At 36.2% G+C, this 27,387-nt stretch overlaps 1 protein-coding gene and 1 long non-coding RNA gene across 3 annotated transcripts in view; one reads left to right on the top strand and one right to left on the bottom strand.

Annotated features, from left to right (window-relative positions):
* TBX20 (T-box transcription factor 20) overlaps positions 1-13,666 on the top strand; it is a 46,163-nt gene extending 32,497 nt beyond the window's left edge. For both annotated transcript variants that reach the window (XM_081534259.1, XM_081534258.1), the window contains 2 exons: positions 9,707-9,819; positions 12,166-13,666. In XM_081534259.1, coding sequence (XP_081390385.1) covers positions 9,707-9,819; positions 12,166-12,506 — 454 coding nt within the window. In that variant the 3' untranslated portion in view covers positions 12,507-13,666. The remainder of the gene's footprint in view (positions 1-9,706; positions 9,820-12,165) is intronic.
* LOC145523619 (uncharacterized) overlaps positions 1-27,387 on the bottom strand; it is a 219,204-nt gene that overhangs the window by 186,983 nt on the left and 4,834 nt on the right. The window lies entirely within an intron of this gene.

Raw genomic sequence — 27,387 nt, forward strand, 5'->3', positions numbered from 1 at the left:
TTTTTTACATAGCCAGGTCCATCTCAGCCCCAATTAGGGCCTTTATATTCACCCTCTGCTTAGAATATGCAGCCCCTAATATCTGATTGGTCCAGTGCTTTGCCTTTTGTTTCCTACTATATCCCCAGAACCTAGAATAGGGCCTGGTACACAGTAAACACTCAAATATTTGTTGAGTAAATAATGATATGTATTTTTGTAAAATGTCATACAGAGTATCTGTATTTTTAAAAATTTGTCTGAAGGTCTTTGTGTTTTAATAGAAAAACTTTGTCTATCTCCAAGTATTACAACTGCTGATATGTTTGGTTTTGTTTCTTTTTAACTGTTTCTACTATTTAAGTTCAGCTATTTTATTTTCTCTTCCTGTCTTTTGTTAAATTTATCAAGTCTTCCCTCTCTTTATTATGGTTAACATTCCATAGTCACCATTATGTTACAGGCAGTGGGCTATATAGTTGACACATTTTATTTCAGTTATACTTCAAAATAATTCTGTAATGAAGAATGATTATTATCCCTATGTGGCTGAAGCTTAAAGAGATTAATACTTTATGCAAATTCACATAGTGTAATTTGTGACAGCTGAGCCTCATACCCAGGTTGGTTTGTCTGAAACCAAATTCCTTTCTCTTATTCATTATATTTCTTTTAAATATAATTATGCTATTAAATTCTGAAAGACATAATTATGTCTTTCAGACATAAAATTGATATTTCTATGTTACTGTTAGGAACGAAACTATATATTTTCTTTTCTTATAAAATAGGAGATATTTGAAAGTGAAGTGAAAGTGAAAGTCATGTCCGACTCTTTGTGACCCCATGGACTGTACAATCCATGGAATTCTCCAGGCCAGAATACTGGAGATATTTATTATGTGATTATTTCCTTGTAGTGCCCCTCCCTCAACATGTAGTTTTGGTTTAAATAATCTGGGACTTAAAATCCAGCTTCTTATTCATGTATCTTCTTCTTCTCTTTAAATTCTTTTTCTTAATGTAAGGATCAGAAATCCATCAACTGAAATCATTTAAATTTAATACTAGTCATATTCATTTCATTGTTTAATGTTCACTTCTATTGTACTCATTACTGAAATTGTGTTCAGACTATTCTCAGCTGTTGATACATGTTGAGTAATTGGTTGAGGAAGGATATATGGGTTATTCTCTTTATTAGTTCCTATATATCTGAGAGGATCTGTTGCCATTATTATAAACCTGACTAGGGTCACAGTTTTTCTCCTCAGAACTCTTTCAACCTTTCTTTGTTGTCTAGTTTTTAAATACTGTAGATAGGGTAAAAGCTGATGCTAAACCCACTGTCTTTCCATTGTGGGAAAGTTGCGGGTTTTTTTCTGTCTGATAAAATATACTTTTAGAAAGCTTTCTTTGAAATTTGGAAATTGTACCAGTATTTGTTTAACTGTAAATTTTTTTTCATTCGCATTTACAATATAATTGAGCCCTTCAATTTGAAAAATCAAGTTGTTGCTCATCTCAAGAAAATTTTTTTTTCTACTCTTCTGGCTTCTAATCTGTCTGCTCTATTCAGACATGCTAAAATTCCTATTATATATATATTACGTCAATTCCCTACTTCTCTTATCTATTGTTTAATAATTTTTATCTTTTTAACTGTTTACTCTGATACTGGAAGGATTTCTTACATGAATCTTCTAATTTGTTGATTCTGTTTTCCACGGCATCAGGTACTGTTTGCTCTCCTTATTGAGTTCTTTTAAAATGTGGTAATTACTATATTGTCATTTTTCAAGTATACCTGTACATTTCCAAACTGTTTCCTTTTCATATCTGCTAGTCTCTGCTTTATCAATACAGGATGTTCTTAAATCTCACTAAAAACTTGAAAGTACAGTTAGAGACTTAAAATACTTCTCCCTGCTTCTTGGAACAAGGCGGTTTCAAAAGAGATTGCTTGTTACGTTTTTTAAAATTAGTTTTCTTCTTTTGGATTGCAGAGTATTTTTGTAATGTCCACTTATCTTTCTCTAGCTCATGTATAGAATGGAATGTCTGTTTAGTGTTAGGAGCTGAGATTAATTGTGAATAAAACCATGTGGATCTATGAAATCTTTTAGGTGCAGACTGAAAAAGGGGTAATAATTTAAATTTATTGTGAGTATGCCCATGTGGAAATATAATTATTCTGTTCGGGTTAGGAAGTTGTTTCAGGTAGGAGGGGATAGCCTTGGAAGAGGGAGTTTTAACTTTATATTAACTTTGATCGAATTACCCTGTCTGCCTCAGCAGCTAGAAATCAGCAGCTCCCTCTCCATGCCCAACAAAGCAACCTCAAGGCCCTTTTCCAGAGCCCATGGTGGTCCCTGGCCCCACACCCTTCAGTGTACCAAAGCCACAGTGTGCAGCTGAGAGCATGCTGCTGTGGGAGTCCTTCCTCAAAGCCTCCAGCAGTGTGAGAATCTGCTTCTCATCAGCTGCTCAAAGACCTGCCTCTGTCATTGATCTCTGATGCTCCAAGGTGGGGTTTAGGTTAAGCTCTGACAGAGGGCTTTTCATTTCTTCCCCACTGCACCCTCACTCCCCCCAGGTACCCTTCCTCCGTATAAAGCAATGAACCCAAGCTGTTTGATGCTTCCTTCACTTCCTTTCCTGTGACTGAAATGTCAGTTTGCAGCTGAACCCCACCTTGTTTTCTCAGTCATGTCATTGGGGCAGAGAATTAAATACATAGGCTTATCTCACCTTAGTAGTTCAGGATTCATACTGAGAGTCTCTATAAAATATGTTTAAAACTCCCTGGCATTGAACAAAACTTTCAAACACATGAAATTTGGACACAAGCCCAATGGGAGTCAGGTCTTTTTGCTCAGAGCTCCAATACTATTAGTTTAGCCCAAGAAGAAAACTTCTGGAAACAAGGTTGCAAATTTGATATTCTGAAAATTTATAGTTTTATCTGTATCAGGCAATGGAGCATCAATTATTTTTTGGCAGATCTGCTAAAGAGGTTCACAGGAAATAAGGACTTCTGGTGCCAGAAAGAAAGTAGTGTTGGTTCTAACATAGCTCTAAGCTGGCTTGTGGAGTTTCTGAGGCAGTCAAGTTTTCATGAAGAGCTGTGTTGGGTAAGTGGGGCCCATCTCTAATATGGTAAATAGCTTAGAGCAGGGGCTGGAAAACCCTGTTGTCTACCACCTGTTTGGTATAGCCCTCAAGATAAGAATGGTCTTTACATTTTAAATGGTTGAAAAAGTTATAAAAATAACATTTTGTGACATGTAATAATATAAAATTAAAATTCATTGTCTATAAATTTTTATTAAAGGACAATCACGTTTTTCAACTTATGTATTATATGTGGTTGCTTTTGGGCTACAGTGACAGAGCTGAGTATATCTGACAGAGATCCTAAGGCCTACAAAGCTTAAAATATTTCCCATCTGGCCTTTACAGAGAAAATTTGCTGATCCCAGGCTTAGAGCTTTAAGGGCCTGTGGAAATGATGGCAGCAAGGAAAACTTCTACCCAGAAATTTTACCTTCTTAGGATGATATTTAAAATGAAGAAACGCAGAATTTCATTTTGAGGCCCATGTGGTGATGCTAATTGACAAAGCTAATCTCTGCCAATACTTTATCCTTCCTGTCTTTACAGTGGTAGTTTTTGAAACATGTTGTTAGGGTCATTTTAGCACCTGAAGTTCAAGCCAGAAGAAAGACAGCAGAGCAGGATGACAAAGTAACAACCTGGAGATGCATACGTTTAAAAATTATCTATAAATTTTAATTATCTATGGTACTTTTATATATCTTCTGTCTTATGCCTCAGAAATTATGAATAATTGAAAAATAGGTTGTAATTTTTTTTTCTCTTTCAGAGTACTAGAAACTTGCAGGGCCTTTAGAAAACAGTATAAAAGGCATTTGGGAAAATAAGTGTTAGAAAAGCTTCTAAAACATAATCCAGTTTATTATTAAGGAAGTAGAAAATACTTTTCCCAATATTTCCCAAACTTGCATTATAAAGTGGAAAAATAATGATATTTTAAATGTGTAAAAATCCAGTGCTCATACTCTAAGTCAAACGTGAGTCTCCACCTCTCAGAATCCTCCTCTCCCCAGACAGACTGTTCTCATTTGAAGGGTACATGTGTATGCATACCTACATGTACCTTAAAGGTAAAATCCTACTTGAGTTCATACTAATCCTTTCCACTTCTATTCAGAATGATAAGGTTTTTATTGAACCTCTCTGACCTTACACCTATATCTCTTTTCATTCATGCTGAGCCTCTAGTTCTCAGTGACACCAGGAATTATGATAGAATATTCTGTCATTGCTCCTTTGCTTTATCCCACAGAATATAGAAGTATAGCAATCTCAGAACATGTATGTCAAGATATCTCCAACAATGTGACAACTAAAAATAGTTAAAAATCTTTTTATGGCTATTTTTGTCCTTAGTGTAGATTCTACTAGAGTGTATTTGGGTTTTGTTTTTTGTTTTTTTGCCTTTGAATACGCCGTGTGCTCTAGATTTGCCTTGAAATCATGTAAATCATTTATTGAATAACCATATAAGAAAATTAATGCTTTTTTAAATTCCCCAAAATAAAAAATACAATAAAACATGAACTTCAATGTGTATCATTAGGTTGGTGGTATGACTACCAAAACAAAAACACTCTAGTAGAATCTACAATAAAGACCAAAAGAACCACAAAAAGATTTTTAACTATTTTTAGTTTCCCTATCATTATACCAGTGAGGCAAGTGGGACCTACAGAGTGATCTGCCAGATCACACAATTCATCAGTAGAAGATTTGGGGTTAGAACTCAGGGTTCTTTGCAACTAATACTGGACTTTTTCAAAATGACTCTTTAAAATTTTTACTTCTATTTATATATTTGTAGGTTCATAAATTGTTAGAGCCATAACATCTTAGAGATCATCTATCCAGCCCACCATTTCCCTGCTACACCTTCATTTAATGGGAGAAAGCAGACACCAGATGCAGATAAGGAATCTGATTACACAGCTTCTTATTAAAGAAACTTTTTCATCATCTCCAATGAAGACAGAGTTAGTGTAAGAGACTGTGTGTATAAAATGAAAGTTATTTTGTTTGGTAATCAGGTTAAAGCCTGCTTTTAAATAAAATCTATTAATGTAATATATTGAAATCGTCTGATGACAATTACCACAAAAAGGAAGGGATGACTTTTAACAGAATCATAAGTAGTTACAACAAAACTCTTTTAACTAGCAAGCTATGTTCCTGCATTTAAAATGTTACTCATTTATTCACAGCTTCTAAGAGGAAACATTTATATTACAAAACAGTGTCAAACAAACCAGTGAATTTGATAGAGTACCAGAGTTATTCACAGTTGATTTATGGTCGTAATTTATCCTCCTCTTTTTCTTGCTTGTGTCTTTCTATCTGTATGAAGGATATTTGTTCCTTGCCTCACAATTTACTAAAGTTTATTTTTAGAGGCTGCATAATCTGTACTTTGCTTGGGACCTTTGTTCTAGTCATAAAGGTTAGACTTAGGAAACTATTTTTTCCCCCACAGTGGTACAGTTTACTTCAGTTGCTAATAATGATATAAAACCAGAAATGCAGATTACTATTGAAAAGAAAAATTAGCAAGATTAAGTCAAATAAATAAAAATAAACTACAATCTGAAAGAGCTTTTAAAAAAATTACTTTGTTTTCACAAAATATATTGTGCATATTTCTGTTCTCAAATTAAAATTAATGATTTATAATACATCTCCAATTATATTATCTAAAGTTTTCATTTATTAAGTACTTTGTGGAAGCAACAAATATTGATATATTATCTAATGGTAATTTACAACATTATCTGCATAAATCTTTAGAAAAATATTGTGACAAGGAGTTATTTATAAAGGCTCAGTAAGACATGATATAAACATGAGAAAACTGATGAGCACGGATAACTTTAAATATTTTATTTCCTATAAATTAGATTTGATTTTAATGAATCTGACATTTTACCCCTGAATGAAGCTTTTTTCCAGGTCTATATTTAGAAAGAGAGAAAGTTAGAATGTAAATTGAAATAACATTTAATTTTTAACTTAATTTTCTCTGTAACATATATATTGTAGGATGGTTTAAATGAAGCATAGCATGTTATAGCGACTAGAAGTCTCAATTTAATTTTAAAAGATTATGATTAGGTAGCCAGCTTTAGGAATATGATTTTGATACTTAATAGTAACTTAATTTTGTTACCTATAAACATTTCCTGAGCACTTATTATATGTCAATGCCAATATAAACTCTGTGTGTTTAACTCATTCAATCTTTTTTTAAGTTATATTATTTTGTTTATTCTTTGAGTTCAGTCTAGTATTGATTTAGTTAAATATACCAAGTCCTTCACATCTCTGTTACAACCAACAAATGTAAAAGATAATTGGTGAGAAATTTCTAGTGAATAGAAAATGAATTACCTGCACTACTTAACAAAGTGAAATGAGTAACAAGATGACTAATGTCTAAAGCCTGTATCACATAATTCTAGTGAGATTTTTTTTAATTTTTTAATTGAAGGATAATTGCTTTACAGAATTTTGTGGTTTTCTGTCATACATCAGTAAGAATCAGCCATAGGCACACCCATGTCCCCTCCCTCCTAGACCTCCCTCCCATTAGAATTAATAATAATTCTAAGACCTAATATCCTTATGTTGCAGATGAGAAAACTGAGGCACAGAGAAGTGAAGTGATTTGCCCAAAGGCACACCAAACAAGTGGCAGGACTAGGATTTGAGCTAAGCAGGTTCCAGTAACTACTACACTAGAATGGTGGTTCTCCAAGTGTGACCTCCATGTCAGCAGCATCAGTGTTACCTGGAAACACTGGAAATCATATTCTCGGGCCATATTTTGGACTTACTAAATCAAAAACTCGAGGGTGGGGTCCAAAAATCTGTGTTTTGGCCAGCCCTCTGGGTAATTTTGACGAACACTGTCTTAGTCTGGTTGGGCTACTATAACAAAAATGCCATAGACTGTGAGTGATTTAAACAACAGACATTTATTTCTCACAGTTCTGGAAGCTGGGGAGTCTAAAATCAATGTGCTGGCAGATTTCAGTTTTTCATGAGGACCTGCTTTCTGGTTCATAGACAGCTGTCTTCTCACTGTGTCCTCACATGGCTGAGGAAAAGAAAGCTAAAGCAAACTCTCCTTTCTCTTCTTATAAGGGTACTAATCCCATCATGAGGGCTTCACCCTTAAGATCTAATTGTCTACCAAAGAATGCACATCCTAAAATCATCACAGTGGGGATTAAGATTTCAACAAGAATTTGGGGGACATACACAGTTCATAAAACACTAAAGTTTGAGAACCACTGCCTAGATAAAGCATTGTTCTCTCCCTCAATCAGAGGCCAACAGTTTAGTGGTAGAGATGATCATGCAAACACATAATTGCCATCCATCTAGTAAATGCATTTAAAGAGGAATATATTAGGTATGCTGCTGCTGCTGCTAAGTCGTTTCAGTCGTGTCTGACTCTGTGCGACCCCATAGACGGCAGCTCACCAGGCTCTCCCGTCCCTGGGATTCTCCAGGCAAGAACACTGGAGTGGGTTGCCATTTCCTTCTCCAATGCATGAAAGTGAAAAGTGAAAGTGAAGTTGCCCAGTCATGTCCAACTCTTCGCGACCCCATGAACTGCAGCCTTCCAGGCTCTTCTGTCCATGGGATTTTCCAGCAGTGGTGCAAAGAAGAGTGTGAAGGAAAAGGGAAGATTTTGCTTTTTGAGCGTTAAGAAATTTGTACTGAAGTTTCAGAGATAGAGGAAGGGCAGTCAACTCACAATACTGATGAGCGTATGTTCGTTTTGCTTATCTAGAGTTTGAACAAATAGTTCAGATGACTTCCAGTATTTCTGGAGCATTTTTGGAGAATCAACATAATAACTGCAGCTATCCTATTATCTTGCCCACCTTCTGGCTATGATTGTGTTTCTCACATGTATATTATTCTTGGAATTGATGCTTACGTATTAGTCAGAAGAGATCTCTTAAAGATACCTAAGATAATGATGTATTCTTTTTGCCTGGAAAAATAAGTTAGTGTTAGATATCGAAAAGTCAACCTTCTATAATGTTACCCATTTTATTTATCTATTAAAATCCAAAGTAACTACTGTCTCTTGCTTTGGGATATAACAGAACTGAGCATTACAAGGCACTGTCCTAGCTTGTAATACCTAAATCACTTAACTCATTAAGTGAGTCATCCTTTATTTTGTAGAGCACAGTAGTCTAGAAATCCTCACAATAGTCTTCCAGGCTAAACGAATTCTTTGCACTTTTCGTCCTACTGGAAACAGGGATTAGACATAAAGTAAACAACATGGGATGTCTATTCTTTGTAACATCTTCGAATAGATGGCCCTGATTTGCACCACTGTTTTCAATCGCTTAAAAGGCAATAATTTAATTATGCCATCCTTTATATAAGAACTGCCATTGCTTTCAGTTCACTTCCAGGCCTGACATGAATAAATCACTTCAATAAAATCCTTTTTTTCTCCCTCTTAGAGATGAGAATAAGTAATGATACCAGTGATTTTCCAAGGAAAAAATGAATATAATATACTTCTTATAGAGAAGCAAAATATTTCACAAAGCCATGATTTGTTGTGTTATTTAAACAATTTTTCTTGTGTGTATGTGAAAAATGTTTAAATAATTTTATATTAGGGCATTTTTAGAGAGGCAGATACTACACTCTGCTTTTGAACTTAAATGCTGAGAGAGAGCAGTCTAAATGCCTAGGATGGGCAGTGGAATACACCTTAGAAATACATCATCCATGATTTCAGCCCACTGATGGTCAATCCTTTATGACTTTACAAAGAGAAGATGTCTTCCAGGGTATCTGAAGCAAGTTCTTTTCTCACGTGAAAATAACTAATTCTTTCCTAAGTTCGTTTTAAATAGTAACAGTATGACACATGGCTTACATTAAAAGGACATCAGCTTGAATATTATAGTTGTCATTTTATTCAAGTTTACACATCTCAATTGACTTTTTTCTTAACGACCCAAGTTACCCAGAAAGACAGTCATGCTCTAATATTATAGTGAATTAAGACCTTGAGTAAGTGACTCAGCAATTGTCATATACTCTATGCACTTACTGGTTTTATTAGTAAACATGGAGTCTTTGTATGACTAACGATATTTTGAACTGTGGGCCAGTATTTCATCAGATGTTCAATTAGTGCCATTCATATCAGGTGAGTGTTTTGTGTTCATTAGCTGATAAAATCACAGGACTGCAGCTTCTTGTGGTAAATTCATTCAGTTATTTTTTTTAACATCATTAAACTTTATATTCCTATGGTTATGTTTTATAGCTCCTTGTTCACGTTTGCCCCTAATTTTGTAGAATTTTGGGGGACTGTCCCTATCCCATCCTATTTGTTTCTTTGTATTTATAAGAAACAAATGCAAAGTTTCTTATATGTGTATGCTTGAGGTCATGTTTATGAGCTGTCTGCAATGAAATGTGCATATTTTGAGTGTTGTCTGCCTCTGAAGTGGTGGTCTTTTGATGGAGAAAATGGTTTTCCTCACCAGTAAATCAGTTTTAAGACTCCTCTCCTCTGATTACTTAACTTTTTGGTTTGCTCACCGTGTGTCATTCTCTAACCTAGGGAAAGTGTGGAGAGCCTGATTCAGAAGCATTCCTACGCCCGCTCACCCATCCGTACCTACGGAGGAGAAGAGGAAGTGCTGGGGGATGAGGTTCAGACAACACAAAATCGAGGTAAGACTGCTTCCAGGCTATGCAACTGCTAGCAGCAAGAGTGCCCAGTAGAGAGCAAAAACAGGGAGGTGATGAGACTTCTAGTCCTCAGAGGAGAGATGGCCCCAAAGTATTTCAGGAGCCTCTTCAGGAAGGGACAGCCCGAGGCTGACCATTATTTTGCCTTTACCTCTTAAGTGATTATGCTGCCTGAAGCTTTCCTGTGGCTTGTTTTCCAGTAAAAGGACACTGAGCCTCTGAGTCAGGGCTTAGGAGTTATTTCTCTGTTATCTACTACCAAAGAACTAGTGGATTTAGGGGGTAGTTCCTTAGTCTTTCTGAATCTGTTTTACAATCTGAAAATCAGGGAGTATATCTGTTTTACTTATATCAGGAATATCTTATTAGGATCAATAATTAGAATGGAAAATATTTGAAAAATGAAGATTCTCCTAGTGGAGCATATTGTGTAGAGGTGGTGTCCTGGGTGGTGAGAGTCGGGGAGTATTAAAAAGTTCCTCTGTTGCAGATGTTAGGGGAGGAGCCCTTTGCATCTGGGAGTTCAGACAAAAGAGACAAGAGGGTGCCTGGGCACAGGGATGTTTGTATAGGGAGAGTCTTATATGGACATATTTTTATGTCCATGATAAGTAATAGCATAAACAGACAAAACATATGACATATATTGTAAATAAATCCAAATGAGCTACTAGTAATTATGCAGTTGGAAAATTCACTGTCAACCTTTGTTTAAACTTCTGGATATTGTGATATAAGAAAAACTTACTCTTGCAACTTGTTAACTAGCTAATAAAAAATTATGGAAACTAAATCGTCATTCCTCATAGTCTGTAATGATGTGCATGTGTGCTCAGGCTTTGAATGTTAGTCCCTCAGTCCATACAGCCTGTCAGGCTCCTCTCTCCATGGGATTTTTCCAGGCAAGAATATGGAGTGGGTTGCCATTTCCTACTCCAGGGCATCTTCCCAACCCAGGGATCAAACCCACATTTTTTGTATTTCCTACATTGGCAGGCAGATTCTTTATCACTGCATCACCTGGAAGCCACCCTACTATATACTAAATATATGATAATACAATATGCACGTATATTTTATATTGTGACAATTTGTTATTTTCTATTGATGTGGCCTCTAATCTTGCTCAGTACTATGCTATTTTCATAAACACAGTATTTCGTTTTTAAAACATGATAACGTGTTTTTATATCTGGTAGGGAAAATCTATCCTTGTTACAATCAAAAATATTTTAACATTCTAAACATTATTTGTCCTGATAATTTTGCAAATTGAATTGAATGTGGAAAAAAGTTTGGCATTTCATTGGCTTTGAAAGTTAAGGTGTTAGTTACACAGTTGTGTTTGACTCTGTGTGACCCTATGGACTGTAACCCACCAGGCTCCTCTGTCCACGGAGTTCTCCAGGCAAGAATACTGGAGTGGGTTACCATTTCCTTCTCCAGGGGATCTTCCCCACCCAGGGATTGAACTCAGGTCACCTGCATTGCAGACAGATTCTTTACCATCTGAGCCACCACGGAAGCCATTCATTGGCTTTATAGTAAACCAAAAAATTAATTTGGGAATAAATGAATTTTAAAAAGACATTTTATTTTTCATCCCAGAATATGGCATGTGTCTCCAATTATTAAAACCTTTCCTTCCATCTTTCAGTAGAGTTGTGTGAAAAACTTCAAGTAAGTATCATGCATTTTTTAGAGTAATTTCTAACTATTTATTGTTTATTTGTGGTAGTGTTTATTATTCCCACATTTCAACTTCTGGGTATAGCTGGCACATTAAAATATGTTTGATTTTTGTGTATCTGTCTGAAATATAGTCAACATAGTAAACGTTCTCATTATTTAAAAAAGAAAAGGGTTATAGAAGCTAAAAAAATAATTAAAGAAGAAAAGAAAAATACTCTTGTGAGTTTTCACAATGGCTTTGGCAACCAGGTAGCTTTGTTGAGGCTTGTCTGTCCAGCCTTACTTATGGGGATGCTGGAGGTTAAGACAGTGATCAGCTATTTGGAACTTCTGTAAAGGGAATCAAGTCATTATCTTAAGGCAGGGTGCTAGTGCTATAGCCACTCTCAGAGAGTATGCAGGCAATCTAATGAGTAAGTCTTTTTTATTTATCAAATTCTCTCTTCCATATATGGTATAAATGATATTCTCTTGTGTGGAAAGGTAGAGAGGCCTCCTGATTGAACTCTTTCTCTTGTAAACTGTAGATCTATATCTCTATATATATTTTTTAATTGATGCTTACTGATAATGTAATTCTTGATTTGCATGTTGAAGTAGTTTCTGGTCTAATGAGATTTTTTTTTTCCCTTTCAGGATCAGCCTTTACAACATCTGATAATCTGTCTCTCAGCTCCTGGGTATCGTCTTCATCCAGTTTTCCTGCATTTCAGCACCCACAGTCCCTCACTGCTCTCGGCACCAGCACGGCATCCATAGCAACACCCATTCCTCACCCCATACAGGGCTCTCTGCCACCATACAGCCGACTTGGGATGCCTCTGACCCCATCGGCCATTGCCAGCTCCATGCAGGGGAGTGGCCCGACATTCCCCTCATTCCACATGCCCCGGTATCATCACTACTTTCAGCAGGGGCCCTATGCTGCTATCCAAGGACTGCGCCATTCCTCTGCTGTGATGACGCCATTTGTATGACTCTTCTAAATATAGGAGAGTCCAGATCCAGAATGTGCAGATGGGTATGGAAATATAGGACAGGGTTGGGTGGGTGGGATGTGGGGTGTTGGAGCAGGGGCTCTCCAGGAGTCATGGGACCTATGAAAGAGGAGAGCTGGACTCAACAATAAAACCTACCACTGAGGGAAAGCACCATGGACCAGGCTTCATCTGTAGCTGGGGGACAGCTTTTGAGTTTGAGAGAGAATCAGTTTAAAGTTCTTAGCCAGCCTAAGTCCTGGAATTAAAAGGATATCAATTTACCCAGAAAGTTTAATAATACAAGGCAGATGAATCTTAAGGTGCATTATTCCTAGTGGTTAAAAATGCTGTGTCAATGCAGTAATGTATAAAGTCAACATGTATAGGTTTTCTTTCCAGTTTCCACAGGTTAAAAGAATCTTCAAAGAGGCAATACTGTATAACATACTGACCATAATGCATAATAACTAACTTAAGTCCATTCTGTCTGTGGAAGTGAGAGCCAATAGAGAAATATTTATAGTGCTGTAGCTCAAGCATGTTTAGTTTTCCTTTGTGTTAGTTTGCTGGGGAAGGAGCTGAGATAATAATGCTAATGCATCCTATTTTGTGGATGAATAGGTGGTAATGACTTCACAAAGTTCTTTCTATAATACTGAAGGGCCAGTACCTGACAAGCTCTTTTTCACAGTCTTGTCTTCTTTCTTCCTAATTCTGTTTCTTGCAATTATTTGCCATTTACGTAGGAAAAATTTTTCATATACAATTGTGAAATAAGAGGCTCTATATGTTACATTGTAAAACTGAGGTTTTCTTTTTCTAGGCTGCATTGTAAATACACCGCTTACTTATTCACTGAGGGACACTCTAAAGTCTCTACACATTGACATGTGAGACTTTCTTTCACTTAACAGCTATAATAAAAAGATGGTTGCCCTATTCGGAAAGGAATTTTTCTGCCACGAGTACCAAAGTCCCCTTCATTTTTACTTCAGCTTTGAGAGACCTTTGTTTGTTGTTGTTTAGTCACTAAGTTGTATCCGACTCTTTTGTGACCCCATAGGCTGTACCTCGCCAGGCTCCTCTGTCCATGGGATTTTCCAGGCAAGAATACTGGAGTGGGTTGTCATTTCCTTCTCCAGGGCATCCTCCCAACCCAGGGATCGAACCTGCATCTCCTGCATTGCAGGCAGATTGTTTTCCACTGAACCACCAGGGAAGCCCCTTGGAAGACCTTATGGATGTTAAAATGCACCAGCTCAAATTCTCATTTTCAGTAAATCTGTTTTGTTCTTTCGTCAGCCACTGCCACTGACTGACAAGGTTTATGAATGACCATTCTCAATGCCCATATAGCCACTACTTAACCACTTAACCTATGGTCATGAATAGTTATATGTTCATATATCTGATTGGTTCTTTTTTCTCACTGTGTTACATTCAGTGACTCAATCATTCTTCTAGGTCCATAATATGAAATTGCATGTTAACACAATGATACCCTGACTGAAACATTAAAAGTGCTTATAAGTAAATCTAAAGAATTTATCCACTTTATTTTCAACTCTTGCTATCTTCTTAAGCCTTATTTTGATATTTATAATAGTTTAACTATATCATAGTTATGTTTATATTATTTTTGAGCCATATATATATGTAGGCATTTACAATCACAGTAGTATATTTGGCATTTTGCAACAGTTCATTTCCCTAATAACAGAGGTTTCATGAAGTTTGTAGTCCTTCCGCTGTAGATATAATGCACTCTAGATACAGGATTTAACCTGTCTTCTTCACAAAGCTCCCCAATACTCTTTTTTTTTTATGTAATATCCATTCTACTTTGTTCTAACTATGAAAGTATTGAATCTGTTCAAAGAGATGGGAAATCTTGCTGCTGAGAGTAGAGGTGTATTTGGAAGTAAAATGTAATATATATATCATATCAAACTCAAGTGGGGTTTTATTTGGTTGTTTTAATGTTAGGCTTTTCCATATCAGATGCCTTTCTTGGGCATTTCCAGCCTATGAAACAAGGTATAATTGGCACAGCCTGTCTAACCGATGTTATTGTTGGACCTTGCAATTGCCTTTCTCCACTATATCCCAAGGTTTATTTATGAAGCTGCATTAACTAAACATCTCAAAGTCCTATGGCAGACACTGTAAGCTTGTTTCTAACTTCTTGCATGTTATGCTATAATATTCATAGGTAGTTTGCTTTCAAACATAGCTCAGATGTGCATTTCTTTAAAAAGTTAGTTATGTATAATGTTTAAAGTAAATATCCACAGAGCTTAGGATAAGGATTTACTATTTAATAGTTGGCCTGTTTGTCAGTGCTTTTAATATATAGAGTACTACTACTTAAAGCAGGAATAACAAAAGTAAATACTATTTTATATGATGCTACTTAATACTCTAATAAATGACTGGTCTACTAAAGTGAACCCATATCTGAATTTTCTTTTCAAGGAGAATGAAAGGATCATTTTAATACTATTTTGACATTTTTTTCCCCAATTGGTGTGTCTCAAAGTAGGTTTGTATATTTTTGTTAAATATTGTTTTATGATAGTAAGTCCTGAATTCATAACTTTATTTTGTAATTAATCAATATAAGACTAAAAATAAGTAGCATACTTAGAAAAAAGCAGAGACAAAGACACCAAAGCATGCTCTTGGAAGATCACACCTGAAATTCTAAATCAGATACTTTTTTAAAAAGTATTTAGCATTATTTGAGCAAGAAAGTAAAAGCACAAGTGAAATGGAGCTTAACCTGATCAGTCACTAGTCATGGGAACTAGGGATAGATGTTTGCCCCACACGGGTCCTTCTGAGCTATTCTATTTGTTTATTATTTAACTCTTTGGGTATTTAACATTTAAAACTCTATAAAGCCTGTTTTCTGAGAAGGCAATGGCAACCCACTCCAGTCCTCTTGCCTGGAAAATCCCATGGATGGAGGAGCCTGATAGGCTGCAGTCCATGGGGTTGCTAGGAGTCGGACACGACTGAGCCATTTCACTTTCACTTTTCACTTTCATGCGTTGGAGAAGGAAATGGCAACCCACTCCAGTACTCTTGCCTGGAGAATCCCAGGGATGGGGGAGCCTGGTGGGCGGCCGTCTCTGGGGTTGCACAGAGTCGGACACGACTGAAGCGACTTAGCAGCAGCAGCAGCAAAGTCTGTTTTATCAAAAGCAATTGCAAGACCTAGATAATTAGTGAGAAAGGCAATTGAATGATAAAGAGCATGATTTATGGTATATTTGGAATAAATTCAGGGTTCCCCCCCAGCTATATTACAATATCAAAAAGCCTGGGTAATGTGTAGTGCTGCTAAAAAGCAGCTCTGCCTGAATGGCTTTATCTAACCCAGAAGAATTAATTCCTAACTTAGTAGATTCTACATATGTGATATGTTTTTAAAACATTTATCAGTAATTCTGAGTAAGCTTTTTATTTCTTTTACTTAGTAAATCTACCCCCCGCCCCTTGCCCACCCTTGGCAGTATAAAGGTAAGCCTATCCAGCTTGTGTCTAACATATCACAAATTATTAGGTAACAAGGTCTACATTAATGAATTTATATTACACTGCAGATTTATAGGGATGGTATATTGTCTGAAAGGTCAACCATCATTTCTAGTAGGTGGGCACAGAGTAGGAGATATTAAACTTCCTGACGATGATGTATCATCTGGTAAATACCCCATGCAGGAGTCACACTGACTTGTGAGATATTCCAAAACCGTCTCTCTCCACTATTATCTTGGTCATTGTACTTCTCTAGTCACAGTGCCCATCCTGGGGGGTAAAATGGAAACCCCAAAAGCCCAAGAATAAGTATCCTTAGCAGCAAAGCATCTGCCTATTCATACAGACTAAAAATTTTTCACAGAGATATTAGGATATTTATCCCAGTTCTGAATTTCACATTAGCTTTTCAGGCTGTCCTGCTTATATTTAAGTTGAATAATATTGAGAAAGATGAACTTCAAATAAAATAAACAGTGACTTGACCACCCCATTGAAAACATGGTCAAACTCAAACCATGACTTAGTAACTAAAGTTCAAAATGTCAGTTGTATAATGTGCAGGTCAACTATGACAAGAAAAACAACATTTTTACTCAATTTTGCATTGACTAAGGAAAACTTTTCATTATTAAATGTGTATGGAATTGATAATTACTACAAACAAAACAATATCATACTCTACATCTAGACTGGACAGAAATAAAGCACTGGACAGAAAAGAGTTTCAGCTACCTCCCTTAGAGAGCTGGGCTTGGGTGGAGGATGCATTTTATAAATTTTTATATTATTTTAGAATAAGGATTTTTATGTAAACAAGCAAAGGGAAGGTTAAAACATTTAAAATTTTAGGAAATCATAACATCATTTTGTCACTACTATCCCATGTCAGTTATAAAATATTCCAGTACTTAGTTTTCTTCATCATGCTTAAATATGCAAAGGTTCATTTATTAATATTTGATAGACTATTAAGTATTTTTTGGTCTTTGTTTCTCTGTCTCTCCCTTAGATAATTCTAACCCCCCCTCCCCATAATAAGAAAATAAAAACATTTTGGTGAATAGTACATCTGGACAAAAAATACAACTTGTATTTTACTTCTGGTACTTTAAAATGCTATATTAGTTGTTGCTTTTCTTAGTTTCAGAAACCTAAAAGAAAATCTTTCATTTCCTAAAGGATAAAATTTGATCTAGCCTCTTTAGTAGACTCTATCATAGTTCTATTGTTTGCTGTGTTTATTTGCTTAATGAATTGCGTGAGAACAGTCACTGTAATGAAGTGTGTGTGTTGGGGGTGGGGGGAAGGGCATGGGAAATGTTTTATGAAAAAAAGAAGTTATAAGCCTAATACTATGAAGTAACATCTAATGAAGTTCTTTTTAAGTGCAATATATTTATTTCTGCTAGAAATGTATTATCAACATTATGTAATATTTGAAGCATTACATGCTATTTGTAAACAGCTTAAAATTATATATTACTCAAAACTGTACAGAAGTACAAATGTGTGAATATTAATTTCTTTCATTAAATATGGTGTGTTTTTGATATATATGCACACACTTACACCTTTCATTATCTCACACACTTTGCTTTGTGACTTTTGGTACCCTTTCCTCACCTGGAATAAAAAGAGGAAGATTAGGTAAGATTAGGGGTCCCCACTAGTCACTCCCAGAACAGACACAAACCCACAGGAGTACTACACAGGGTTTTTTTGGTTTTGTCTTTTTGTACATGAAAGTCTTTAGAGAAGACACTGCTCTCAAGTTGCCACCAGTTCCCATTTTTCTACACCCAGTTCTTTTCTTTCATTCATTCACTCTACCTGATGAGCCAGTCATTGCACTTCTCTGTACTGAATGATACTGAAGACTCCATAAAGCTTAAAGAACTCCTACCTCTCATTCCAGTCATGAGCTCTTGGATGTTCTATAATGATATTACACAAAGCATACTGACACAAAATAAGATTAGCCAAATTCAAAGTCTTAATACTTCTTCCATGTAACAGTCCCTCAAAATGCTTGACGTTATCAAACCTTGTGCTTTCAGAAGTCTGTTCTATTAACCCTAATATTCTGTGCCTGCCAAACACCAGCATTTAAAAACAAAATCTTCTATTTGGAATAATTCCAAACTTGCATAAAAGTTACAAGAATAGTACAAAGAAACTCTATACTCTCTACCCAGATTCACCAATTGTTAACTTTTTGCTCTCTTTATCATTTGCATTCATACTGAGTAGTCAGTGCATATACACATACATACAAGTTGGTTTTCTGAACATCTGACAGTAACTTTCATGTATCATGCCCCATTATCCCTATAGTAAGCTCACATATCATGCCCCATTATCTCCTAAGACACTCAAAGTATACTTCTTAAAATTGAGATGATTCCATTAAATAGCAATAGCAGAATCAGCAACTTCAGGAATTTGACCATGGTATGATACTGTGATCTACCATATTACTCCCATTTTGTCAAATGACACCAGTGATGTTCTCTGTAGCATATTTTTTCCTTCAGTAAGGATCAGATCCGGTTCAGAATCACATATTGCATTTAGCTATTATCTTTCTTTAGTCTCCTTTAATCTGGTACCTATAGTTTCTCAGTCTTTCTTTGTCTTTAACAGCTAAATAATTCCTATTTTTCAATGGTGTATAGTTTATTACTACCTTAGTTATTTTGATGCTCAAAACATCCCAGATTTGGTCATTGGGAGCCCCTTAAGTTGGCTCCTGTGTACTCTTGACATGTCCTAATTTGCCTTTTTTAAAAGTATTTCTTCAGTTTCTGGCATAACACATTGTTCCAGATTCATCTTGTAGCTTTCCTGCCTTAGCCTTGGAATTAACAATTCCTACCGGAGCCTAGATTCCTTTGTTAGTTGGGAAACTGTATTAGGAACCAATTATCTGGGTGCCAGATGTACTCACTCTGGTATATTTCTAGGTCTTTTCAGCTGACAGAGTTAGGAATACATAAGTGTAAGCATACATATTCAAATATATGTATGTGTGTGAATGTATTAGAAATGTATTAGAAGTCATGAGTTTATGCTGTTATACAACTCCAATGTACTCCCATAGGATATTTTTTTCCAGGCTTGGCCCCATTTCATATCTGTATCTGCCTTCTTCCACAGTGAGGATCCTGGCTATCAACAACATCAACATATTTATTCACTCAATTCTACTAAACACTCCAAATAATTTCATATTACTTATTTCTTACAACTACAATAAATCTTCTAAAAAGTTCAAGATTTGTTTGTAGACATTCCCTCCTCACTCAACTAAGGGTATTCAGTCAAATGACATGTTTAGTAGTTAATTAGATTCGTTTTTCTTCCTATATGGTTATGCTATTCATTTGCAATACAACTGGGTTCATTTTTTCAGTTTGCTTACAGTTTTAAGGATTTTTTTCCCTCTCATTCTTACTCTATGTATATATAATATATATAATACTAACATGTTACCAACAAAAAACTTAAAGAACAATAAGCAATTATAACCAGGTCACAGGATGCAAGGTCAATAAAAAATCAAATACTTTCTAATCTACCAGCAATGAACAATTGTAATTTGAAATTGAAAATACAACACCATTTATATCAGCAACAAAATGTAAGAGAAGAAATACTTAGGTATAAATATAATTAAATATGTACAAGATCTATATGAAGAAAATGATGAAACTCTGATGAAAGAAATCAAAGATCTAAATAAATGGAGATATATTCTATGAGTGCATACAGATACTCAAGAGTGAAAACCAATTGGATTTATAGACTCAACACAATTCCAGTCAAAATTCCAGCAAGTTTTGTGCCCATCAACAGACTGATTCTAAAGTTTAATACATAAAAAAAAATAAATAAAGTTTATATGCAAAAGACCCAGAACAGCCAACCAAAATATTGAAAAAGAACCAAGCTGGAGGACTGACAGTACTCAACTCCAAAATTTATTATAAAGCTACATTAATAAAGACAGTATGGTATTGGTGAAAGAAGAGATGAATAGATCCACAAAACACAATGGAGAGCCCAGAAAATAAACCCATATGAATACAGTCAACTGATCCCTGACAATGAAGCAAAGGCAATTCAGTGGAGAAACTATAACTTTTAAAAAAAAATTATTCCAGAACAACTGAATATCCACATATAAAATCATGGATCTAGACAAAGACTTTTCACCCTTCACAAAAATTAACCCCAGATGGATCAAGATCTCAATATAAAATGCAAAACTATAAAACTCCTAGAACATAACAGGAGAGAATCTAGGTGATTTTGGATTTTTAGTTACAACATCAAAAGCATGATCCATTGAAGAAAAAGTTAGTATGATGGACTATATTCAAATTAAAAAAAAATTTGTTCTATGAAAGACATTACTAGGAGAATGAAAAGATTGGCCACAACTGGGAGAATATATTTGCAAAACACATATCTGATAATGGGCTTGTATTAATATACAAAGACCTATTCAAACTCATCAATCAGAAAACAATCCATATTTTTAATAGGCAAAAGATCTACCTGTATAGACAACATATGAAGAAAATATATACAGGTGGCAAATAAACATTAAAATATGCTCAACATCACATGTCATTTGAGAAATGCAAATTCAAACAACGAGATACCATTACACACCTGTTAAAATGGCTAAAATCCAAAACACCAACAATGCCAAATTCTGACAAGGACAAAGAATAACAGTTATTGCTGGTGAGAATGCAAAATGGTACAGCCACTGTGTATGACATTCTGGAAAAGGCAAAACTATGGAGATAGCAGACTTCCCTAGTGGCTCAGATGGTAAAGAAACCACCTGCAATGTGGGAGACCTGGGTTCGATCCCTAGATTGGGAAGATCCCCTGGAGAAGGGCATGGCAACCCACTCCAGTATTCTTGACTGGAGAATTCCCCATGGACAAAGGAGCCTGGCGGACTACAGTCCATGGGGTCTCAAAGAGTCAGACTTGACTGAGTAACTAAGCACATGGAGATAGTAAAAAGATCAGTGGTTTGCAGAGGTTTGAGAAGAGAGAGGGATGAAAAGTGAAACATATAGACTTTTTAGGGTGATGAAACAATTCTGATGATATTATAATGGTGGATACATGACATGATGCATTTGTCAAAGTCCAAAGAACCATACAGCTCAAAGAGTAAGCCATAATGCAAACTATAATTACATAAGTTAATAAAAATGTGTCATTATTAGTTTATCAATTGTAACAAATGTACCAAACTAGTGCAAAATGTTAATAACAGGAAAAACTGTGTGCAACAGTAGAGGGGAAGGGTATATGGGGATATATAGGAATTCTGTACTTTCTGCTCAGTTTTTATGTAATTCTAAAACTATTCCAAGAAATAAAGTCTATTAATTTAAAAAAATTAGCCCTTTACCACTGAGCTGGTAGATCAGTGGTAAAGAACCCAGCTGCCAATGCAAGAGATGCAGGTTCAATCCCTTGGTCAGAAAGATCGCCTGGAGAAGGAAACAGCAACCCCCTACAGTATTCTTGTTTGGGAAATCCCATGGACAGGAGGAGCCTGGTGGGCTACAGTTCATAGGGTTGCAAAAGAGTGGAATAGGACTTAATGACTAAACAACAATTTAAAAAAGCCAATGAGCTACCACTTCACACCCACTATGATGGCTATAATCAAAAGATTGAGAGTAACAAATGTTGGCAAGGATGTAAAGAAACTGGACCCCTTGTACATTGGTGGTGAGAATATAAAATGATATGGCCACTTTGGAAAACAGTCTGGTGGTTCATTAAAATGTTAAAGGTAGAGTTACCATATGACCTAGGAATTCTATACCCGGTATATATCTAGGAGAAATGAAAACATATGTTCACATAGAAACTTATACATGTATATTCATAGTAGTATTATTCATAATATCCATAAAAGTAGAAACAACCCAAATGTCCATCAACTGGTAAACAGATAAATAAAATGTTATATTTATGTAACTAAATATTATTTAGCTATAAGAAGAAATGACGTACTGATAGGCGCTACAACATGGATGAACCTTGAAAACATTATACTAGGTGAATGAAGCCAGACGCAAAAGACAACATATTGTGTGATTCCATTTATATGAAATGCCCAGTAGAAAGATATTCAGAGAGACAGAAAGCAGACTGCTAGGGGAGAGAAGGAAGGAGAAATGGGAATGACAGCTAACGAGTATGATGTATTTTAGGGGTGAGGGAGTAGTAAAAATGTGGAATTAGATAGCAGTGATTGTTCCACAACACTGTGAATATACTAAAGTCACTGAATCCTACACTTTAAAAGAATATATTTCATGGTATGTGAATTATATATCACTAAAGCTGTTACTTTAAAACATAAAAAAAGCTATCCAGAAAATATTTCATTTCCATTTTTTAGGGCCCAACTTGTCAACTTTGAGGACTTCCAGGGAGTAAATCATGTGTACTTGTGAGTTAAGAGTGAGCAGTCTAAAATCTTCTCCCTGCCTCAAAATTCCTTTTTATCTGTAAAAAGAAGATAATTCTGCCTATTAGATAGCATTGTATGGCTTTAGGCTCTCAATTCAAATTGGGTTATTTGTATCTCCCCTTTTTTTTTTCCTAGGAAGAACTGTAGCTGTTTCTTTGGACTCCCTGGAAAAGAAAAAGATGATATAAATAATTCCATTTCCATCTTGAGCCTTGATATGGTAATAATTATTTCCTTTTATAAAACATTTACTATATCTATATACTTTATATACATTATCTTACTTAATCTTTGCAGCAACTCTTTGAGGTATGAGCTACTATTATTCCCATTTGAGGTATGAGAAAATTGAGGCTTAGAGAAATTAAATGCTCAGAGACCTACAAAGTAAGTGAGATAGCCAGGTTTCAAACCCTGTCTGTATTCATAACTAAGACACTATGCTAAACCCTATAACAAATATTTCTAGAATTTAGAAAGAAAAATTAAGGCATACATTGCCTTTACTTTCTGTTTCTCTGAATATCCTTCTGCTGGGCATTTCATATACATGGATTATACAATACATTGTCTTCTGTGTCTCCAGGTACGTAATCTTAATTAAGAAACATAAACACATAACTCAACAATTTTTCTCCTACCTAATTTTACATTGTTCCTGATGAGTCTCAAGAAGAGTTTCAGATTGTAGCAACAAGAAGAAGGAAATTTTAAACTTTCACACTTACCTTTTAAGGACAGGTCAATATTTATGTGAAAGCAGGACTCTGATGTCCAAAGCAAGAGCTTGGTGGTCTTCATAAAAATACTTATTATTTAGGGACGTTTCCTCTTCCCTTTATACACTAGTTGCCATTTAGGCTTCAAAGAATGGAGGTAATTAGAGAATAGGAACAATGAAGTCAACTATATTTAAGAGACTGGACATCATATAGAATCAGGAAAGGACTAGAACAGAGATTAGGGATGCAGTGGAGGCCAGGTTGGGGCTGGGCTGAAAAGGTAGAGTGAGATAGGCTTAAGTTAAATAAGCAGGGAGACAACATACAGCCTTGATGTACTCCTTTTCCTATTTGGAACCAGTCTGTTGTTCCATGTCCAGTTCTAACTGTTGCTTCCTGACCTGCATACAGGTTTCTCAAGAGACAAGTCAGATGGTCTGGTACTCCCATCTCTTTCAGAATTTTCTACAGTTTATTGTGATCCACACAGTCAGAGGCTTTGGCATAGTCAATAAAGCAGAAACAGATGTTTTTCTGGAACTCTCTTGCTTTTTCAATGATCCAGTGGATGTTGGCAATTTGACCTCTGGTTCCTCTGCCTTTTCTAAATCCAGCTTGAACATCTGGAAGTTCACGGTTCATGTACTGTTGAAGCCTGGCTTGGAGAATTTTGAACATTACTTTACTAGCGTGTGAGATGAGTGCAATTGTGCGGTAGTTTGAGCATTCTTTGGCATTGCCTTTATTTGGGGTTGGAATGAAAACTGACCTTTTCCAGTCCTGTGGCCACTGCTGAGTTTTCCAGATTTGCTGGCATATCGAGTGCAGCACTTTCACAGCATCATCTTTCAGGATTTGAAATAGCTCAACTGGAATTCCATCACCTCCACTAGCTTTGTTCGTAGTGGTGCTTTCTAAGGCCCACTTCGCTTCACATTCCAGGATGTCTGGCTCTAGGTGAGTGATCACACCATCGTGATTATCTGGGTCGGGAAGATCTTTTTTGTATAGTTCTTCTGTGTATGCTTGCCACCTCTTCTCAATATCTTCTGCTTCTGATAGGTCCCTACCATTTCTGTCCTTTATCGAGCCCATCTTTGCATGAAATGTTCCCTTGGTATCTCTAATTTTCTTGAAGGGATCTCTAGTCTTTACCATTCTGTTGTTTCCTCTATTTCTTTGCATTGATCGCTGAGTAAGGCTTTCTTATCTCTCCTTGCTATTCTTTGGAACTCTGCATTCAGATGGGAATATCTTTCCTTTTCTCCTTTGCTTTTTGCTTCTCTTCTTTTCCCAGCTATTTGTATGGCCTCCTCAGACAGCCATTTTGCTTGTTTGCATTTCTTTTCCATGGGGATGGTCTTGATCCCTGTCTCCTGTACAGTGTCACAAACCTCTGTCCATAATTCATCAAGCTGGAATCAAGATTGCTAGGAGAAATATCAATAACCTCAGATATGCAGATGACACCACCCTTAGGGCAGGAAGTGAAGAAGAACTAAAGAGCCTCTTGATGAAAGTGAGAGAGGAGAGTGAAAAAGCTGGCTTAAAGCTCAACATTCAGAAAACTAAGATCATGGCATCTGGTCCCATCACTTCATGGGAAATAGATGGGGAAACAGTGGAAACAGTGTCAGACTTTATTTTGGGGGGCTCCAAAATCACTGCAGATGGTGATTGCAGCCATGTAATTAAAAGACGCTTACTCCTTGGAAGAAAAGTTATGACCAACCTAGATAGCATATTTAAAAGTAGAGACATTACTTTGCCAACAAAGGTCCGTCTAGTCAAGGCTATGGTTTTTCCAGTAGTCACGTATGGATGTGAGCGTTGGACGGTGAAAAAAGCTGAGTGCTGAAGAATTGATGCTTTTGAACTGTGGTGTTAGAGAAGACTCTTGAGAGTCCCTTGGACTGCATAAAGATCCAACCAGTCTGTCCTAAAGGAGATCAGTCCTGGGTGTTCATTGGAAGGACTGATGTTGAAGCTGAAACTCCAATACTTTGGCCACCTCATGCGAAGAGTTGACTCATTGGAAAAGACCCTAATGCTGGGAAGGACTGGGGGCAGAAGGAGAAGGGGATGACAGAGAATGAGATGGCTGGATGGCATCACCGACTCGATGGACATGGGTTTCGGGAGACTCCGGGAGTTGGTGATGGACAGGGAGGCCTGGCGTGCTGCGATTCATGGGGTCACAAAGAGTCGGACACGACTGAGCGACTGAACTGAACTGATAGGCTTAGTTCATCTGAGTTGGCAATGAGAGGTGTAGCAATGGAAGGACAGGATAGGGGACAAATTGTGGGGTAGATTGCAGAGAGTAAGACCATCAAGGTGGAATCTGAACACATAGCTAGAGACAGGTAAGGAGAGAAGAGAAGCCTGGTTAACAATGGAGTTTAGAACAGGGCACTATATGACTCAACACGTATATTTTTCCAGCTGTCTAAACATATGTTCAAATACTAACTGGAATCAAGTTTAAAAGACTTAAATAAGGCTGTGCGTGCTAAGTGGCTTCAGTCTTGTCTGGCTCTTTGCAACCCCATGAACTGTAGCCTGCCAGGCTCCTTTGTCCATGGGATTCTCCAGGCAAGAGTATTGGAGTGGGTTACCATGCCCTGCTCCAGGGGATCTTCCCAACCCAGGGATTGAACCTGTGTCTCTTAATGTTTCCTGCATTGGCACGTGGGTTCTTTACCACTAGGGCCACCTAGGAAGTCCTTTAATAAGGCTATGTAGTCCAAAGTCTCTATTTCATAGTTGAAGAAATCAGAGCTGGTGAAGTAAATTGCCGAGACATACTGGCTAATATCCTATTGTGATATTTCTTTACCACAATGTCATAATCAAAGTTAAATCTTAAGTCAATCTAAAATGAGATATAAAACATAGCACACATGTCTTATGTTTCACTTCTTTTTCTGCTATATTTTGCATCTAACCTACTCATACATAAACAACAGTCCATTCTTTAATATGGTCTAAGACTTTTGCTTATTTGTAGTAGTTCTTGTATTAGTTACTTTGGTTGTAAATTTTTTTAAATCCATATGTTGGAAATTATTCAAGAAACTATCACCATTGGGTTCATGGAAAAATGGACTTTGGGGGTATGACATAAATACATGCCTGTGGTTGTGTATGTATTGGTTAAGTCATTTAAAAATGATTACCGAGTATCCTTCTGCTCAAATCAGTGTGCACATATTATGCCATCAGGCGGTCTCTCTGTGGGAGAGGTGAAGGAATTCTCCCAATTAATTAATGGATTATCTTCCTTCCTCTGAATGAAATATTTCTATATAAGGCTGTTTAAGGTCAAGCAGATCTCATTTCATCTAATAATAGGCCTGGGGAACTAACCAGTATGGGTGGTTGAGAGAGACAGTTTTAAAAGGAGAATAGGACCCTCATAGACACAGAAGGACTAGACTTTCCAGAAATTTCAACTTGTTACAAGATACCTTTTCTCCTGTGGATGAAAAGGCAGTGTTTACACAAAGTGTCACATACAGATGTATTTACATTCAAGCTGTATGCTTCACTGCAATTTGATGACTTTCCATTTGCTTCTATGAACAAGCACTTGCATAAAACTAGAATTGAAACAGGCTCTATAAAGTAATTCATAGCAGCAAATGCACTATGTAAAAATGAATCAATACAAGATATGTGATGTTTTTAGACTGAAGCAGTTGTTTTATAAAACATACATGTGCAAAGACATTTCTTTTAGTGGAAGTAACTTGCTGCAGATGAATTTGAAAGGACCTTTTAACATATATAAAACAGACCAATCAGAAAATAAACAGCCACCAAGAAAACTGAGTCTGTGGTTATTCTATTTTTGAAGCAAATACAGAGATACAGAAATTTTTTCATCTTTGTGAATTTATAGGAAGTCTTGCAAAAGTATAGAAAGTGAATCCCATTTAGTTCATCTTTTAAAAACTTAATTGAAATGAATAAAATCACTAAATCAAAATGCTCTGAAAAAATCTTGGCTACATGACTCAATAATAGTTAGCATAATCATGAGATCCTAAGAATTTTGCTCTCATCTTTGGGACTAGTTAATGATGACAGA

This window comes from Giraffa tippelskirchi, chromosome 10 (assembly GCF_054371585.1).
Source record: "Giraffa tippelskirchi isolate mGirTip1 chromosome 10, T2T-mGirTip1v1.2.pri, whole genome shotgun sequence".
Classification (NCBI taxonomy): Eukaryota; Metazoa; Chordata; class Mammalia; order Artiodactyla; family Giraffidae; genus Giraffa; species Giraffa tippelskirchi.